General features: G+C 43.4%; 2 protein-coding genes across 2 annotated transcripts in view; one reads left to right on the top strand and one right to left on the bottom strand.

Moving 5' to 3' along the window:
* Positions 1-13,627, top strand: part of CDH16 (cadherin 16) — a 38,188-nt gene extending 24,561 nt beyond the window's left edge. Inside the window, exon 17 of the mRNA XM_089486313.1 lies at positions 13,497-13,627. Coding sequence (XP_089342439.1) covers positions 13,497-13,627 — 131 coding nt within the window. The remainder of the gene's footprint in view (positions 1-13,496) is intronic.
* Positions 13,628-17,189: 3,562 nt separating this feature from the next.
* On the bottom strand, positions 17,190-18,785 carry LOC149299272 (pyruvate dehydrogenase [acetyl-transferring]-phosphatase 2, mitochondrial-like). The gene has a single exon (XM_089486312.1). The coding sequence runs from the start codon at positions 18,783-18,785 to the stop codon at positions 17,190-17,192; it is 1,596 nt and encodes a 531-aa protein (XP_089342438.1).
* Positions 18,786-20,801: the final 2,016 nt, after the last annotated feature.

Below are 20,801 nucleotides of genomic sequence, written 5' to 3'. Positions count from 1 at the left end.
AGATGGCACAGACAGGCTGTTTGGGGGCACAGACAAGCTGTTTGGAGGCAAAGATGGTGCAGACAATCTTTTTGAGGGCACTGACAAACTGTTTGGGGACAAAGAAGGCAAGCCGGACTCACCTAGACTAAAAGTCCGGGTGACTGGTCTTTGCCAGACTTGACTGCAGAAACTTCAAGGTACAAAGAAAGGTCAGCTTCACTCAAGTTGTTTTGAAGGCACAGGGTGGTCACACCAAATATTGATTTTAATTTAGATTTTTCTTCTGTTCACTCACTTTGCATTTTGTTAAATGATAAAAATAAACTATTAACGGGTCTATTTTTGAAAGCGTTCCTAAAAACTTTTGCACAGCACTGTATATATATCTACATAGATATCTGTATAAACAGACCAAGCGCCCTTTGTAGATACTTCTGCTGCGTGTGCCTCTTTAAATGCGGTGGGTTTTTTTGATGGAAAAAGTGTTGAAAAATATGGGGATACCCAAAATTCAGTTTTTTTTTTTAATCATTAATATTAGTCTGTTGGGCAAAGGTTAAGGCTCAAAGAATTTGGCTGAGCTACAGAAATCCAGGGGATGGCAGCCTGTAAGATATTTTGTCAGGCTTCCGTTCCGTTTTTTTATGTGAGCTTTTAATTGTGTGTATAAACGTGAATTTATGCGTTAGAAGCTTCTTCCATTTACTATTACAGATTATTTATTACTGATTTATTTGGGCCGTGTAGATAATTCTCCGTCTCTGTCTCCAGTAAATATCTGTCAGTGTGGCTCCAGTGGTTATTGCAACAATGAAGCGGAGAAGACGGAGGGTATGCCTTCCGTGGCAATGGCCATGGGCACTCTGCTGGGCACTCTGGGAGCCATAGGTGTGTATTACCTATTGTTAACAACCCACCAGCCTAATGATGTTTGGCATCATTATTAGAGCTCTCTTTGGAGAGTGTGTCATCAACATGAAGTCTGGTATGTTGTATGTGGTATGTGTGTGAGTACATATGTTAGTTTGTGGTTGTCAGTATGTTAGCGTATGTAAGTATTTTACTGTATGTGCGTAGGAGATGCTTATAGGTCCCAGCGGTGCCTCTATCAGGGGGCCCCAGCATTTTGTTATGTCATCTGTGTATGTATGTGTATGGTTCTGTTGTGTTAGAGTCAGCATATATAAAGCATTAGTGCATGGTGCTGTATGGCATTAGCATGAGTGTGTGTATCCACATGAAGAGTGGTAGAGTGTGTGTGTGTATTAGTATGTATTCGTGTTCGCTGTAGGGGCCTTGAACGAATACTGCACCCAGCTTGCCCCTGTTCTCATAATGTGTACTTATGGGAGGATCCAAAGGCGGAGTTGTGGGTGGGGCAATGGGTGGGGGCATGGGGCTGACGTTAAAGCACGTCTGATGGCGGCCTCGATAACATCTGTGATATTCTTTTCTTCCCAGGCTTCTTCTTGATCATTATCTTCATACATTTGTCCCATGCTGCCCCCGCCAAGACCACCGGAACGGCAGAAACTATCCCTTTAAAGCAAACTGCATGAACTTGGAATGGGTCAATAAGCCAGGAGCTCGATGGGGAGATACCACGTTATGGCAAATGGCTACAGTTCTACGTGTTACTAGATTATTTCACTGTCCATGCACCGTGGGGTCTATTTGGAAGGCACATGGTGAAATATTACCCCTGCCCAGATGCACTTTGTCTGTTGGCCCCTAGCAGCTCATACTATACTTGTCTTTGAACTCGTAGCCAAGGTAAAGAGAGTAAATATCTCATGTGTTGAAAAGTGAAGTCCTGTGACACGATATAACCTGCCTTTTAATCTCGTACAGTATTAGTTTTCTCTGATTCCATGCCTACATTCATGTTACTGCCTCCTCACTGCCCTTTCCCTAAATGTTACACGGCAGCCTCTCTGTGATCCTATGAAACAAAGCGGACCACAATCCAAAGACTATCACCACGGCGTGAGACATCGACAACCAGCCGTTGGCCTCCGCTATCCCGGGTCTAAGACGAGACCAAGGACCGATTGAGGTTTTAAGTCTTCATAGCAAGACAGATGGGCAGACCAGACAGGGGCAGAATGGGTCGGTGGGTTCTATGTTTCTATCAGTAACTATGTGACAGCGCTCTAACCAATTCCAATAAATACAACTTACTAGGATTATCATCCAAAGTTCTTTTTTTTTTTTTTGCCCTTGTATTAATCGTGACTGTGTATTAAGAAAATAAAACTGAATCTTGGCACACGTCCTGTCCTTCAATATGCGTTAAATTGGACATTTTCCATATCTCCCTCTACATGATGTATGCAGACGTACATTAATACATGTATCTAGAAATTCTTTTTAAAAAAATAAGTTAAACTTTTTAGATAAATCCAGTGACCTGATTTTTTTCTTCTTCGTGGTAATTTACTTGATGGGAGGATAACCAGGTTTATCTATAAAAATCTGGTCCAACCAACCTACTTCTCCAACCATGAGAAGACTTCTCCGCATGACAATAAACCGCGCAGATTTTCCACTTACGATTTCAAGTTATTTTTCCATTTCTTCCATGTACCGTTTTTGACAGTGTTTTGCAAATAGCTGTTCATGGTTTATTCTAAACGGAAAGAGACTGATTTTACGGAGCCACCCAGTAAGCGACTCAACGCACGATGGGCTTCTTAAAACAAGATATAGAGCTGATGAAAAAGGCTTCTATTGCTTGTTTGTCTTGCATTAAGAATGTTTGTGTAAAAATGGGTTATTATAGCGTCCATGCTTTGTAGAAAGAACTAAATTCTCAGAAGAACTAAATTCCATTGAGAATAGTTAGGTCTCGTCTTCAAGCATATTATACTGCTATGGTACGCTATGCTAAAATTGCAAAATAATACCCATTAACTATTTATTTTAATGTTTTAAAAGGAAAATAGTCTTTTTTTGTTTAGAAAATATAAAATAATAAATAAAAATATAAAATCTACTTGGTAGCTGCTACACTAATATACCCATTCATCATTCATAGCCCTTTTTAAGACGCAGGTTATGTTGTAACCCAGCAGCTTCCCAGTGAAAGATCAGAAAATCTATTCCCTGTCCAAATGGAAGAAAGCAATGACATCATAACTAGAGACATTTTTTGCATTCACCTGAAATTATGTTGGTTTTATTCATGATTTTTCTTTAATAGAGTGGACTGGAGACTAATAATTAACTCAATAATTAGCAATTACTCATTATTTTTGGTATGTGGCATGGACAGTGCATCCACTTACCACTTGTGACTTGGTTTAGTGATGCCAACTTCGTGGCATTACATTTGTTTATGTCGTAAAGATGAGATCTTCCCATAAAGAAATATATATTATCCTATGTGGTGATCATCAGGGATGGAATTTTCCACTCAGTGACAGGTAAATAAAATAAAAGTGAAGGATTGTGAAGACTATAACATCCAGAGAACTGCTGACTTCTTTCCACCGAGAGGTGAAACGCGATAATATGTTTGCCCCCCCTGTTGCCCCCCGCCAAATTTGGAACCATCCAGCGGATTGCCCAGGACAGTCCCGCAACGGGACTTTTTTTTTTTTTTTTGGACGCGGAGGAGAGAGAGGGCCGCCTAGCAACCGCTCGGCCCCCTCACTCTCCTCCACGAGGCCTCTACCTCCGCCGCGGTGCCGGCGTTTCATACTGAGCACCGGTATATAACATCATATCCGGCGCTCTGAAGTGAAGCAGCGCGCGCCGCGGCAGAGAAGGAAGACAGAAGCCTCGTTCTCCCGCCGCAGGACTTTAAAGGTGAGTGAAATACAAAGGGGGTGAGTAGGAAAAGAGGAGGGAGAGGGGTTAGAAAGTGATAAGGGAGGGAGAAGGGGTAGAAAGTGATAAGGGAGGGAGAAGGGGTAGAAAGTGATAAGGGAGGGAGAAGGGGTACATGTTAATGAGTGAGTATGAATTAATGTATGGATGCATTGTCTGAATGAGGGAGAGCATGAGTTAATGAGTGTGTGTGTATGATAGATGTATAATTGTGGAAGGGCAAAGATGGCACTCACAGGGGAATTCTCTCTGACAGCCGGGGAAGGTCTGCGCAATGGACTCAGACAACCCCCACTGCGAGCCGCACCTCCTTCCTGCTGCAGCGGAAGTCTACACGCTGCCCGGACAACACACCGGGAGTCAAAAGCACCGGTAAGTTTTTTTGGGGGGGGGGTGTTAAATGGGGGGCATAAGGCATTTCTGCAGGCAGAGTGCTCTATGAAATGCCTTTTAACCCCCTTAATGCCACTCTGCCTCCAGAAATGCCTTTTAACCCTCTATACGCCACTCTGCCTCCTGAAACGCCTTATACCACCCTATATGCCACTCTGCCCCATAATATGCCTTTTAACCCCCTAAATGCCAGAGTGGAATATAGGGGTATAAGGCATGTCTGGAGGGGGTCAAAAGGCATATAATGGGGCACAGTGGCATATAGAGGGTTAAAAGGCATATCATGGGGCCCAGTGGCATTTAGAGGGTTAAAAGGCATATCATGGGGCCCAGTGGCATTTAGAGGGTTAAAAGGCATATCATGGGGCCCAGTGGCATATAAGGGTTTAAGGCATTTATGGGGCAGAGTGACAAGCCTGGGGGCAGATGTGCATAACTGGGGGCAGGTTGGAAAATAAAAGGAATTAAAAACAAAATGTATTAAAAAAAAATAGTTTACATGAATTAACATTTACTGGTAAAACTTTTTTCCTATTGGCTCGTCTTATATTCAGACTTTTTCTTTTTTCCCTAAATTAATATTCTGATTTTGGGGGGTCGTCTTATAATCGAGCAAATAGGATAATACCTGCAATGCTGTTTCCATGTATTTATTTGATCTATACCTGCAATGCTACGTTTTATATATTGTTATTGTATACCTGCAAATACAGGATTTGTATGTCTGATTCAGTTTATTTGATATACCTTCAGTGCTGAGATCACAAGTGAATTTCAATTGATCTATACATGCAAAGCTGGGTTTGTGTGTTAATGTGTTGATCTATACCTGCTATCGGCAGCAGGGTCTAATATTATATATATATCGGCAACTGGGGCTAATATTTATATATATATCAGCAGCAGGATCCAATATTTATATATATATATCGGCAGCAGGGTCTAATATTAACGAAACTGCCAGTTCAGCTGTAATTTTGAAATCGGGTTTCAATCATAGTCTTTACTTCAAAGACATAAGTACTCATTATGTAGATAAAAATGCATGTCTAACGCATATATGCGATGGGGCCATCACATAAATCAGTAATAAAGGGAGGGGCTTGCTGGGGGCATTAATACAAATAGTGGTGGCTGGAGGCGATTATACAAGGGTGTGGGGGCACCACATTAATCTATACTAAAAGGGTGCTGGCTGGGGCATCAATACACAAGGGTCAAAAACACTAAGGGGCTATAAACAACAATGCAGTGTGAAAAATCCATCCTGATGTAGATGTCAGTGACGTAGATTGTGTCCTGCTGTTTGTGTGTTTTTGGTTATCAGTGTACCAGAGCCTGTCCTGGGGTGTGTGTGTGTATAGGTGTTGGTGTGGCAGAGCCTGTCCTGGGGTGTGTGTTTGGGTGTCCGTATGGCAGAGCCTGTCCTGTGTGTGTTTGGGTGTCGGTGTGGCAGAGCCTGTCCTGTGTGTGTGTTTGGGTGTCGGAGCCTGTCCTGGTGTGTGTTTGGGTATTGGTGTGGCAGAGCCTGTCCTGGTGTGTGTGTTTGGGTGTCAGTGTGTCAGAGCCTGTCCTGGTGTGTGTGTGTGTTTGTGTGTCAGAGCCTGTCCTGGTGTGTGTGTCTGGGTGTCGGTGTGACAGAGCCTGTGTTGGTGTGTGTGTGTTTGGTTATCTGTTTCCTGGCACTTAACTTACAGTTGTAATTATTTTATTTATATTTATCCAGAGATAAAATACCCTCCTGAAGTTGTAGTGACTTCAGGGGACAAAACATTCAATGCCCTGAAATCATTTAGTGGAAAAGTTAAGGTATTGTGCTATTTACTCTATAATATTTATTTAAAGGATTAGTCGCACTAAATTGTGGCTTCAGGCTTCCCATGTTGAATGATCAAGTATTATGTTAGTCCAATAACAAAAGTATCATTCCATAGCACATTACTTTTGGCAATATATATATATATATTCTCAGTGGTATGATTTAATGGTGGAAATTATGACTGCCGCCCAGTATGACTGTGGTATCTTCTGTGCCCCCCTATATATTGTTTCTAGAGTCGCCACTGCCGCCCTGGGACCTTTTCTTTGAAGGTTGAAGAATTACTTTATTTCACTCAAATAAACAATAAAGTGAGACGGATTACCGCAGGGAGACTCTGCTACTTTGTAACACTACAGACACATTTACCAGGCGTCTTTTAGCCGTATTATTCTTCTGATTCCTAATAGGGTCAGATTTTACTATAATGTTTTTACGTCTGCCTGATAAAGTATATAATTTCTACCCATGTCCTAGAAAAACAGAGGACATTATAAAATAAAATAGGATATAAACTCGATTGTGGTATATATATATATATATATATATATATATATATATATATATATATATATATATATATATACACAATCCCTCCATTGCCCAAGCTATCAAACATCTAGGCGCGCTAGCCCTTTAAATGTAAAGCACATAAAATTAGGTAAAAAAGTAAAGTTTCCGTGTTTTAAAACCATAATAGATTTAAATTTATTGTATTTTAATGCTTAGTAGATTATAGTCTAAGCCTTTTAAAACCTACTCTGGGTTTTAAAAGTACGGGATACACTGGGTTAATGATTCCGCCATCATCCATACTATTGGGGTATTATCGACCAATCAGAAGGCTTTGTAGGGTATGGCACAGCAAAAGCGCAGTGAACGGTGAATGGAAAATTGGATTTATTAGTGCCCTGGCCTGTGTAAACACACATAGTGGAAGAATTTGATCTACAAACCCTATTGTAGTGGAAATATTAATTCTGCTGATAATAAATGCCAAAAATACATTGGAAATGAACACGCTGAGCTACAACAAAGCAGCCAGGCTTGGAACAGACCCCACTCAGTTATATAATGTGTTTCTTTGGCGGATTAATATTTCTCTGGGTTTTACGGGGTTAACTTTGCAGCCAAATTAGGTTTGGAGAACCTGAGAGAATGAGAGAAAAGGAGACAAAGAGAGAAAAAGAGACACAATGTTTCTATAATGATAAAATAATAATAGGCAAAACGGAAAGTTAACCCTTGCAATGTTCTTGGATTAAGCCCAGCTATTCCGGCACTTAAGAGGTTAAAGTATTCAGGGAATTCAGGCAGTGCTTTTCACGTAATGTTGGCGTTGTGCTGGGTGAGAGTAAACCGAGGATCTCCCATGAATATTCAGCCGGCCGCGGGAAAAGCCTCCGCCGGACCCTAATCGCTTCTCTGTAATTAAAAAGAAACACGGAGCGGCTGAGTGGCGAAGCAAAGCCAAGCCTCGATCACGGTCTCTGTAAATCAGATGCGGATGTGGCAGCCACTCGATCCGTGTCATTTGTGTGACAGCTCGCGATGTCACCCGAGGCAGGATTATTCTTTAATGATTTATATAGCGCCAACATATTCTGCAGCGCTGTACAACGCGTGTAGGGTAACTCTGGTATGCTCAGAGTAAGAAGAGATACCAGAACTCTGATCACAGAAATGCAGTACTGTCGTCACGTCACATCATTTCTGCTCAGATCAGAACCGTCGGCCCGTTTAGTCGACCTGCTGTAAAGACTCAAACCTTAACCAGTCGTTGGTCTCGTCTTAGATTCAGGAGCCGTATGCCTATCCCATGCATGTTTACATCCCCTCTACCACTTATGCTGGGAAGCCGTTCCACTTATCCACCACCATCTCAGTAAAGTAAAACTTCCTTCCGTTACATCTAAGCCTCCTTATTCTCATCTGGAATCTGCTTCTCTGGTTTATCTTTCTAGAGTACGTTCCCTCTGCATCCACCACAGAGCTATAGCAATTCTGGATCCCCTCCCCTGAGCACAGGTGGATCTATTAGACGCACACCTGTGTTCATGTAAGGAGACCCTGAATCCCTGCAGTGTTATTGAGTGCAGATTACAGATACAAAGTGCTTTAACACATTTACCGATCGCAATGACTTTTTTATGAAGCATTTACATTAATGCGCTTCCCCCAAAAGGATCAGATTAGTATCTGCCCCCTACTGGTCTCCATGAGAAGTGGGTCACTAATCCCGCTTACCCATAAGGGGTTAATAGGAATGGCGTCCCTAGAGCTAACACATCGCAAAGTACGTGAGGTCGGCCACGGATCGTGCGGATTCACAATTATTTATAGAAAATAAAGATTCTGTGCTTACCCAAAAAATCAGGGGGGTGAACTAAACGCACTTGGAGTTTTGGGGTCTTCATTAAAAGAAAACGGGGTCCGCCGACCCTAACGGAGTTGCCCCTGTCCGGTTTATGAAGCTGTTGTGGCTGCAGCGCTGGGGCCTTAAAGGCTCAATAACTAGACGGAGTTTAGTAAACATACGTCAACCTGAGGAAGAAGCCGGGTCTGCGGCTGGCTGAGGGTTATGGGAGCAGTTGATTGAGCCCTGTACTAACCTGCGTCTAAGCAGGGCTTTACAGTGACCTGTTGGAGGCCAGATTGTAGCGTGCTCCATGACATCACGCTAATTGGTTACTAGGTCATCATGTGGACTATAGGCGTAATCATACATTGCAAAGGAATTGCCATGGGCTGCACCCATTAACCCTTAATAAGCCATCCACAGGCTAACAGAATTAGCACAGTATGAGTGCCTCCGGTGCCCGGGAAGACCAGATCGGGCTATCCGTCCCTGCTTTTACAGTGACGGTAAACGATCTGCTCTGCACAAAGACCCCGATCCCGAATCAGTTTGTATACCAGCGATTAACCCCCGGGGAACAGAGATCATAGAGGTCTCTATTATGTGTGATCTCAACACTATATTGAGCCGAGCAGGCTATAACACCAAACATCCTCTTATGTAGGATGATGGGAGTGGTAGTCTTTGTGATGGAGCTGAGAGATGACAGCTTTCATCTGAAATTAACGGAGAGAGAGAGAGAGGTTTAACGGAGAGAGAGGTTTAACGGAGAGAGAGGTTTATCGGAGAGAGAGGTTTATCGGAGAGAGAGGTTTAACGGAGAGAGAGGTTTAACGGAGAGAGAGGTTTATCGGAGAGAGAGGTTTAACGGAGAGAGAGGTTTATCGGAGAGAGAGGTTTAACGGAGAGAGAGGTTTAACGGAGAGAGGGGTATTGTCTCGGGAGGTGAAGCAGCGTGGTCTTCGGCGTGAGGGAGATACAATGTCCTCGTTGTCCGTGGCAGAAGATGGCACTTGTCGGGGTCGTGGCCAGCGTCCCGCGCCGTGCCTGTGATTGCCTCTGTTTGTTTGGGTAACCTAGGAGCCGGTTTTACTATCACAGTCGTAGTCCAAATATAGGTCCCTGTACATCTGTTTTAACAAGTACACTTCAAACGGGAAGCTTAATTATAGCAGGCGTGAAGCCGTCTGTTTTTAGCGATCTGGATTAAAGTTAGAACGCGTTCTATTCTTGACTCCCTTTGTGCCCCGCGCCCGGTTCCCACACCCGGGGCACTATCTGCTAAGGGCCTGCGGAGAGCTAACACTTATCTCTCACATTCTCTGGAAAGTTGGCAACCGTCCCCGATCATATTAGTCTTAAAAAGCCTCATCCATCTCTCATAGAGGGTCCGAAGAGGACCCCACTTCTTTCTCTGCCTTCTTAATCGAGCCGGGAGCTGCAATCACATAAACCTAGAGGGTAAGAATCCCGGGATGAAGCGTGGCTTCCTAGGACATCCAACTCCCAGCAGAGATGGTAAAACGTTAGCGTAGCCTGTGCCGTAGGTCGTATTTAAGTGAAGCATAAATGTGTTCTCTGAAGTGGTTAGCTCGCGGTAACTAAATATACCATAAACATCTTCAGAAGTAATCTCTGTAGTTTACTTAAACCCAAAAAAAACTTGGACTCAACCCATTCCGTCCTTTGGAAGATTAAGTTTTCCAAACGTTTAAACAAGAACGTTTGACGAGTACTCACGTGACACACTAGTCACCAACTGGAAAGCCAAGAAGGATTAGAGGCCAACATTTCTACGCTCAGAAATAAAATAAAAATTGTGCGGTTTGATGATTTGATTTTAAGGGACGGGAATACTAAACGAGGATTAGCGAGGATCAATGTCTTTCTCCGTATTCTCCCCGTATTATGTGCATTGTATCTAACAGATTACGGGTTCTCAAGAACAAGAAGTTCTCCTTCTATACAGGATGCCTTAGGCTATACACCTTATACTATATATATATTCATTGTACAGCGCTATGGAATATGATGGCGCTATTTAGCTCAATAAATAATAATAATAATATTAGTGGGAAATATTTGATAGGAAATAGGAAAGGGGTGCCCGGGGGGTAAGTAGTTAATTGGAATCTAGTAGGGGTTTGTATTTATTACGTTTCCAAGGAGAATGTATTCCCCGTCCCTTCTCATTTCATCGCCCGACGGGTCATTTTTTATTTCTCGCTTCACGTGTTTTCACTGATGTACGAGAGAAACAAAAGGGCCGGCGTGTTCACTGAATAATTGAGTGATCTGTCAGCAAAACACCTCGGGTAACCGATCCGGTAGAACTTTACATAATCATTCTGGAAACAATGTGACATCATTCGCCTTCATCGGGGAATCTCTGACCCCCCCCCCCCGGGACCGGCCGGACGTGACGCGGGGCGACGCGGCTTCTGCAATAACTCAATCTGAGCTCATTTCATTAAATACCGTATTACTTATATACGACATCAAATGTAATCAACCTCTCCCTATATAATGGGGGGGTGATTAATCTGCCTATTTGTTATGTTTTTATGCAGCTCTGCAGTTTTTAATATTCTTTTTAATGTCACGTTTGATCTCACATCACTTTGGGATTCGCACATTCGCCAGCGTGCACCCGACCTTCTCTCGCAGATATAATTACGTGCTTTTTTAAAAAAAGTATTGATAAAAGACGTTAGCAGGGGTATCAACCGTCTACATGAGAGGGCAGATATCACCGAAGCCAACTTATCCTTCTTTCTGACTCTGACAATGTATCCTTGTGCTCATCATCATCATGGTCAACATCATGGTCATCATCATGGTCATCATCATGGTCAACATCATGGTCATCATCATGGTCAACATCATGGTCATCATCATGGTCATCATCATGGTCATCATTATCATCATCATTATGGTCATCACTATCATCATCGTCGTCATCATCATGGTCATCATTATCATCATCATTATCATCATTATGGTCATCATGGTCATCATTATCATCATCATGGTCATCATCATCATCATGCTCTTTACATTTGAAAAGACATATTATGGAATTTAGAATCCACAGCAAACTTTAATTTTGGGGGAAATACAAGAAATATGCGGCACTATTGGTTTAATTGCAGCGATTGTGTGTCTCCGGGTCCTATAAATAGAAAGCTAGTAACAAAAATTCTTTATTTTCAATTTTTTAGTAGATTTTAATACACAGACTGTCAGCGTTACCTGGAACTACAAAGCTTCCCGTCCTGATATGAGCTACGAGAACCTTCACTCAACACAAAATAAATATATATCCCCCAGGGGCCCGAGGACTGCTCCACGGCCTAAGTAGGTGCTATTAATAGCAGCTCTTTGATTTGTAGATATGGAATGCTATTTACGGAACGTCAATGCGCTCCGGCCATATGATTAGCACAACGTACTTCTTTTTATAGTTGGGCGATATGCTAGGGTGCTAAATACATCCCAAATTGCCCACAGAGATGTACATGGCATGCGGCATGTATGAAAAAATCAAGTGACACGGAAAGTATGAGGCTGGGGGGCCGAGTCGCGGCTCACGTTATTGGGAAATGAGGACAGCGTCTTGCACATTGTACAGCGCTACGGAATTTGATGGCGCTACATAAAACAATAAATAATAAAAATAATAATAATCAGATATAATGGAAAAAATAGCATTTTTGTCCTTTAAATCCACAGTATATCCCCCTGAAACGGGGCCAAATTCCAGCTAGAAATAATTTTTTGTAAATCGGGAATTTATTATTAATTTATGGTTATGGCTTGTGAGCTGCTGTAAAAGACTTCAATATGATGGTACTATATAAATTAATTAATTAAATTATTATTCATAATAATTCTAATAATAATAGTAATAATACTAACTGAAATAGTTTTACTTTTATTCATTATAAAAATATTAATACATAAAATGAATATTACCAATACTAGTATAGTATTAATATTAATAATAACAAAATAAAAATACTAAAAATAATTATTAGTATTAATTATAATAATAATAATAATAACTAAAATAATAATAGCAATAACTATAATTAATTATGAAAAATAATACATACATATAATAGTAACAATAGCAATAATAATAATTATAAAATAGAATTTCATATTTAATGCGCTGTTTTTTGGATGGCAGGTACAGGGGATATAAGGTAAATTTCATTTAGGACAATCAATGGCGGGCAGACATTAGACACACGAAGAGCTGTTCCTGGAAGGGGATAATTATACGTATATTGTCAGATGAGACGTGAATATAATCTCTCGTGGCCCGGGATGCACGTCCATTAGTCATGTGACCCTCGTTAATAGGAAGAATTCCCCGTGTACCGGAATAGACTTACTGGAGGAGCTGCCAATCCCGCGCGATAACCATCGGGCTCGTGTATCAGCCTTTATTTAGATCGCGGCTATTTTAGCATTTTGCTAAATTTGTCTGTTTCACTTAAGTCCTATTAAAAATGTAACGGATCTATTCTGGAAAGAAAGTATCGACTTCATTCCCGAAGGAGGAGGAATATAGCGAAGGCTGGAAGCGCTGTGTTAAGGTCATTAGCGGCATTCCTCTCTCTTACGGCATGTAATGGCTCTTCTCGTTGGGGTCAAAGACAAGTTAAGATCTCCCTGGGGGGGATTAAATCTAGTAACGTGACGTCATCTTCCGCTTTTTCCTGGGATAGCCCATCGCTATGGACCATTCATTTTAATTAATATTAATATGGATGATATGATTCAGTCATCTAATAGGGATAGAAGCAGCCGATGCTGATCCGGCCAATGCTTCTAATGGACGTTGAGACTAGAGCGTCCGAGGCTTAGATGTAATGTAAGAAAGTTTGACTTTATTGAGAGGGTGGTAGATAAGTGGAACAGCCTTCCAGCAGAAGAGGTAGAGGCTAATACAACAAGGGGATTTAAACATGCATGGGATAGACAATCTAAGTGGCATGGTGGTCCTGGTGGTCCCGGATTAGGGCTTGTCTATCTGTCCTCTTAGATAAAATGGAGAGACTGCCTCTATTTTCTCCGAGATCCCTTTCCTAATCTCGTAAACAGGCCGTGGTATTTACAGATCCCGGGACACGCGCTTTGCAGCCTGGAATTTTTTACGGGACGCCTTTATCACTGAAACGATACCAACGGGGCCCCGCCAATGGAACCGTCGCCACGATGCGACTCTGCGGTAGCATAGAGATTACGAGAAAAGAGACCTCTTTCATATTTTTGAGCGATATGTAGATAATTTTGATGCATTAACCTCTAGATTGTAAACTCTTTGAGCAGGGCCCTCCTCGCCTATTGTTATGTGACACTCTCCTTGTTATTGTACAGCGCTGCAGAATATGATGGCGCTATATAAATCTATAAGTAATAATAATCTCCCTGAGTACGCTTCATTTATGTATCTTTTATTGGGTGCCCTGGGTTATATCTATATGGGGGGCGATAGGTGGGCAGCGATGCATTGGTGGAGAATCGCATCCAAAATCCTGGCATTATTTGCATATAAGGACCCCCTAGTTGCGTACGTCACGAGATACGGCAGACTAAATGGTTGCCGTATGGAGAGATACGGTAACCATGCATTCAAACAACATCTCTGATGATAAGACCGCGAGGCTTTGCCGGAATCCGACCCGTTCTGTTTATAGGACCCGGCGCTATTTATATCGGGTATATTATCTTCCGGGAAACTACCTTCCTTTCACTCCACTCTTTCTTTTCATCTTGTCAGCAGACATTAAGCTAAGTGGTTATTGCGTCTGCTGTTTCGTAAATAACAAAAAACCCTTTGCGTCAGATGGATTTTCATGGTAACGGGACATAGCGGGCGCAGAGAGTGCAGCGAGCGCGTGTGAGTCACGTACGGATGGGGTATGTGGTGTTAGCGTGAACGGGTGGTTTGATCCACGCATTATTTGTTTATTCAGAGTGTCTCAGGTCACATAGAATCCAGAACAATCAGTATGACGATGAATGAATAGCTTCAGGTCAATGGCCCCATTTTATGTGACAATAAGTGACTTGACTGCGTGGGCGCCGGTAATCGGCTGGAAGATTGATACATCGAGACCTGGGGGATGGCGGAGATCGGTAGGGGATTGATACACTAAGACGGGGGTCTTAAGGGTATAATTACACGTAAACTAACAAACTTAATATTCACCATCACAATTGATTGGCGACCCCATCTTGAAAGGACGCTTTCGTTTTAAGAGTGTTCACGTGTTTCTAGAGGGGAGATACTGCCATCACCTGTTCATAATGCAATAATGCCGGGGAAATCTTACTTTACTGGTAGATAAGTGGAGCAGCCTCCCAGCAGAAGTGGTAGAGGGTAATACAGTGACGGGATTTAAACATGCATGGGATAAGCATATGACTGCTGAATCTAAGACGAGACCAACGAGCAGGACCCTGGGTTTGTGATACAGATCTGATTACCCGGGTGAGGGCTCACGGAGTATCATCTTAAGAAGTGTATTTGGATCCAAGAGAAGTGGTGACGTTACACTCAGAACTCAATTATTTGTAAATAAGTAATTATTTAATCGAAAACATGTTGTTTGTAGTGTTTCATGTAATGAAAATAAAACAAATGTCTTATTTTGTTACTTTTAATGCAACCATGGAATGCTGAGATCAAGGTGGGCGCTCCATCTAGTGGCATCTCGTTGGAATTACATGCATTGGACAGAAAGTACTGTGCTCATTAATTTATGGCTAAAGAAAGTATGACTGTATCTCAACTCCCATGATGCTCAGCCAGCTATGTGCCTATTCCCAGCTCTAAAGGCTTATTTCTACAGAATCAGATTTCTATCCGGCGGGTTCTTGCCACAATCTCTCAGTTGAAACATTTGTAGCAAAAGACAAATGCTAAACCATAACCCCACTTTTTGCACTTTGTTGTACTTTTTGCATGTTGCGGAAGGCAGCCTGATGTAACTAACTATGTGATGGGACGTATGATGGGGACCCACCTACCTTTTGCTCTCCAGCCTGGTAGCGTTATGGAGAGGGTAATAGGCCATTCAAACTATTAGGGCAAAATTCACCAAAGATGCCCCCATGAACCCCAAATTTTGAAGAACCACAAAGGGGCATTATAGAGCAGCCTCTTCTACTCCAGATGGGTGCATCAGATGGACCTCACGGTTGTCTGCATGCAAGGTGAAGAAGCTGTGTCAGTATGTTTCGTTTCCTATATTAAGGGGTATATCTTCTAAACCATGTGTTTGTGGTGGGCACGTTCCATACCTGGCATGTTTCTCATACACAAAGGGCTGACACAAATACATAGATGAGTTCATATGTTTCCTCTGAAAGTGGTTTTGAGAATAAACTTCTGAGACCTCTAGCTGAATTCTGAGAAAAGTCATTTTTAGATCGGACTCTTCTGGCTGTGAGTTGAAGGGGAAGTACAGGAAACATCACAGGGGAAGCCACATAAGGCCTTGCTTCATTTCTGCTGCTTTGTATGTTTTTGGGATTGTTCCACACTAAAAAAAGTACTGAAAAAGCTGGGGAATAAATCACGGCGGTGACTCGGACCGGTGTCATCCGGTGTCCCAGAACCGGCCCATTCCGGAAATATTTCTGCCCCTCATATACCAGTAAATGCACCTTCTTTGAAATGTATCTTCCTATAACTTATAATTAGGTGCCTCTTCTACCCGGAAAAGTGAACACGCGCGCATGTTCATACTGGAGCTCCCTACTGGCTCCGGCTCTGCAGTTGGTTCTCTTACCAGTAGGGGGCGCTATAACTCCAACCACGTCCTACAATACCTGCCACCAGGGCCGTCTCACTCCTGACTCTGATTGCCCCATGCAATGTATAAAAGAATAGTCGTCAAAAGGTATATTTTAATAATATCCATAAAAGGACGAGAACGTTTTATCTATAGCTGCGCTAATCCGTACGGTTAATCATTAATAGAGCGCGTTAGTAAATAACTTCTTCCTGGATTCCTCTGGTGTGGAAAAAAGAGATATTCTGTAAAAAGCACTATTTCTTAAAATACATATTTCTTTTTTCTTCGCAGATTAAAATAACCAAAAATCATTACAACGGAGTCAAAAATATATATATCTATGCATAGAATTTTATTGACCGTCTTAATTATATTTAAAAATATGTATTAATTGACTTCACGTTAAAAAAAAAAGTATAATTCCTTATTACTCTTAAAGCTTTTTTTTTTTAGTGCTGGGAGTTGCGCTCTGCCGGGTATTCAGTGATTTAATACAAGCATTTTTTGAATGATTTCTTTTTATTTTTTATACCAAAACTTGTACATTTCTATCTGTACACAAATGTATCTGCAAGAACATAAAATACGTTACATTGTTACTTATAATACAAAGCAAACTTTGAAAGTTTGTGATCCCCAGACCAAAAAGGTGACAAAACTTAAGTTTTAAGTGGGTAAAACTTGCAGACCGAAGAATCGGATCCGTGGAATAAGTCAGAGCACCATGGGAATTGTAGTCAATGATCCCCTACGCCTGATCCAGAGCCAGTTTAATGAGATAACCGGTAAGTATCTTCAGATTACCTCATCTAGAACACTGGAAGGGTTAATATAAACATATTTCCGGGTGAGACTCCCGATTCTCCCCGTAGTTACGTGTTATTCTCGACGACACGCTCTCCCTGCACGTCTTTTACATAAGCTAAGCTCCCGTCACACCCTACACGGCCCCCGTGGACATATATATTAATGCCATTGATGGTGGTGGTCCTCACGCACCCTCGTTCTCCTTGTAGTGCATTGTAACAGCGTTAGAGTTAAAGAATATGACCGTAACGGTTATATCATCCCTGTACATCCGAGATAAGTCCTCCGGTAAGCTTAGCATGGCCGCCAGCTTCTCCTGGTCGATGTCACCGTGCTCGTTGCTGCCGATGGCGTGTCTGATCAGATGGGTGGCCACGTTCTGGTCTTGAAGGTGAAATCCCCGAGAGCGTCTCTTCAGCAGAAGACTATGCATGTATCCCAAACTCCGCTTCTCTACCGACACCTCCGGCTCCTGCAAACGTACCTCAGAAAGGTGTTCTGCTACGAGGTTCACCACCTCCTGGTTCTCCAACATGTCCCAAAGGCCATCGGAAGCCATGACGAGGAACTTATCCTGAGGTCTCAGCTTGTGGTAGGTAATCTCGGGCGCGGCGGTTAAATACGGAGGGGTATGGTAATTGGACGGGGAATACTGATAAATATTTAAAGGTTCCGAGTCACAAGCATTTTGTAAAACACTTTTCTGGAGATCCTGACTCCACTTAAACCGGACATCTCCAAACGCTCTAAAGGGCATAAGGATCCCCAGTAGACGGTTTTCGCTCACGACCGTCTCTTCCTCGGACGCTGGATGCTCCGATTTTATTCTTCGAAGCTCGGAATTGTTGAAAGCATCGTGATCGGCGGTCAGCGGAACGGCGGACCAGTTCCCGTTCTCGTCCTGAACGCCCAAGATGGCTCGGCTGTCTCCGGCGTTGGCCACGTGCAGGTGGACGCCGTCGATGTGCGACACGCATGCTGTCGCCCCCGAAAATGCGATCTGCAGCGTGAGGTTCCTCACCAGCTCGCTTTCCGCGGGTACCTGAGCCTCCAGGGAAATATCAGAGTCCAGTCTCTGGAAGGAATAAGACAAGGCGTCGGCAACCTTCATTCCAGATTCGTTATCCAGATTTAGCAACTCCTGCCAGTAGACCCGCAGATGGTCCACGTAGAGCGAGGCCACCTCTCTGTACACGGAGTCATTCTTATGCTTGTGCCACTGGAGGATGGGAAGAACGGGCTTCAGGCGCTCCCTGGCAAACTCCATCTCCTCTAAAGTTTCTTGGGACATGAGGGACACGGCTATGTAGTAAAAGAGACGTTCGCTAATGGACTGGGCGCATGCCGACCCGGCGTGGCCATCGAACACCCCAAACATGTGACCCTTGGCTTGCAGACACGTCGCCGCGCTCCGGCGGTCCTCACAAGGAGTGTTCGAAGCCAACTGGTTGCTTTCAAACTTTAAGATGGTGCTGCGGCCCTTCCCATCAAGCTCCGGAAGCTTGTAGGACATTTCGTTGGCCCGAAGCGCGTAGTTGATTTGGGAAGGATGTAGCTGAAAGTGAACATCTTCTTCGGTTGAGGTGCACCTCAAGGCCTTGGAAGTCTGGTATATCGGGTAACACAAACAGGTCTGAGTGACTGCTTTATGAGCGTGTGCTCCACGTTTATCCTGACCTCTGTTCAGGACACATTTGGAATAGCCGCGCCGCTCTCTTCTGCCCAGCGGAAAGCTGTTCTTCACCGAGACCAGAATCCACCTGGAGACGGTTTTTGACATCATAAGCGAGACGCTTCTTGGGAGTCGCCGTCGATCTTCAGAAACGGAATAAAATCCTGGGACAGAAAGGAAAGAAACGTATCGGGTTATTGAGGTTCCGTCAACATCGAGGCGCGGGTCGTGAAAAAAAAAATACATTTTTTTACAGCTGCCGTAACCCTCTGCAGAAGCTGAGAGTGCTGAGAGTCTGCGGCAAACCCCTAGCTGTGCATCGGTCTAGCGTGGATCTGGTATATGGTCCCCCCCCATAGCATAAGCGTGACTTTCAGCTAATAATAAGCGCGTGGAAGCCGCTCAGTTGGTAATATTTTTATCTTTCTGAACAGCTGGCAGCCCTGAAGGTGACCAGGTTCATTTTTTTCCTCCCCAGGCAGCCTATAGCAATGTATGTTGAAGTTTCTTCAAAGAATTTCTTATCGAAAAGTCAATATAACTTACACTGAGCAAACGGCTCACGCTCTCTTCGGCTGAGAGTATTTTCCACCCCAGTAAGAGCTTATATAACACGTTATGTAACGTCTGTCTAATCCGACAGGTTCTCGTAAACCGTCTCTTGGAGGTCGGAACGAGAACGAATGTTTAATAATGTCGCCGCGATGTGTCCCTCCAGCTGCGGGGCCAAAAACATCTGCCTTCCAGGTCCTACCCCTGATTACACTTCTGGAGGGCTTATTCACTAAGTGGTTGCCTCTGCAGTTAGGTGGTGGCCACACAAAGGCCGGGACAAAAACAACCAAGGTCAGCTAATTGTCCGACCCTTCAAGCCGGAGCAAAGCAAATCCCCGCTGACGGACTGGAGAAAGCAGCTCTTCACGTGGGAAACCTGCTTCGACCGGTAACTTCTCCCCGCCTTAACAAGAAAAAGCTCCTTTTTTTCCCAGCAAAATCGAGTATTAACCCTTGCATTCCCACATTCTTCAAGAGTTATGTAAACCTTCGCTAGTTACTAGTTTGGATCAGTTTACCAGGCGGGTATTTACTAAACAGAACGAAGGAAACATTCCCCAAACTTCTCAATAAAGTATCCCCCTCTCCCAGCTTTCTGATTGGCTGGAGGGACACGGACATGGAAGACAAGGACGGTTCTGGCGGTAACATAATTACAAAAGGGTTTCGAACACAGCAATCTGCCTTTTAAACTTAAAGTTGGATCAGCGAATACAACGTGCTATTGGAACCCAGGAGTGATGGGAGTGATAAAGGGCCATTGGAACACAGGAGTGAGGGGAGTGATAAAGGGCTATTGGAACACAGGAGTGATGGGAGTGATAAAGGGCCATTGGAACACAGGATTGATGGGAGTGATAAAGGGCTATTGGAACACAGGAGTGATGGGAGTGATAAAGGGCCATTGGAACACAGGAGTGATGGGAGTGATAAAGGGCTATTGGAACACAGGAGTGATGGGAGTGATAAAGGGCCATTGGAGCACAGGAGTGATGGGAGTGATAAAGGGCCATTGGAACACAGGAGTGATGGGAGTGATAAAGGGCCATTGGAGCACAGGAGTGATGGGAGTGATAAAGGGCCATTGGAACACAGGAGTGATGGGAGTGATAAAGGGCCATTGGAACACAGGAGTGATGGGAGTGATAAAGGGCCATTGGAACACAGGAGTGATGGGAGTGACAGAGTGATGCGCGCCTATGAAGAGATTCCATTAAAAATCAGCCGTTTCCAGCTACAACAGTCATTTACAACATTAACCCCGTCTGCTCTAAGTGACCCCAAACTTCTCCCTTCCAGAAGGGTCCGTGCAGGAGAATGCTTAGTTAAGCCCGGGTTTAATACTGGGTCATGTTTGGGCATCCACGCTAAGTACCACAGACAGCTAACTACGCGATAAAGTCGCCATACATAGTTTAACCCCATAATGTCCCACCACATACTGGGTCCTCTCGGAACATTTCAGTGCATGCGCGTCCTCGGTAGCGCTATTACCCAATCACATAACAGGAACCACAATAACCCCCCCAGCGCTGTGTACATAAACCCACGTGTCTTATCTGTCAGGTG

The sequence above is a fragment of the Sceloporus occidentalis genome, unplaced genomic scaffold (genome assembly GCF_023333645.1).
Source record: "Sceloporus occidentalis isolate IW3139 unplaced genomic scaffold, rSceOcc1.0.p SCAF_29, whole genome shotgun sequence".
NCBI classification, from domain to species: Eukaryota; Metazoa; Chordata; class Lepidosauria; order Squamata; family Phrynosomatidae; genus Sceloporus; species Sceloporus occidentalis.
The sequence above is the reverse complement of the archived record's forward strand: the minus strand, read 5'-3'. Positions and strand labels throughout refer to the sequence as shown.

Bases quoted from the DNA above. Each gene is read 5' to 3' on its own strand.
- LOC149299272 (XM_089486312.1), bottom strand. From the start codon at position 18,785: ATGTCAAAAACCGTCTCCAGGTGGATTCTGGTCTCGGTGAAGAACAGC.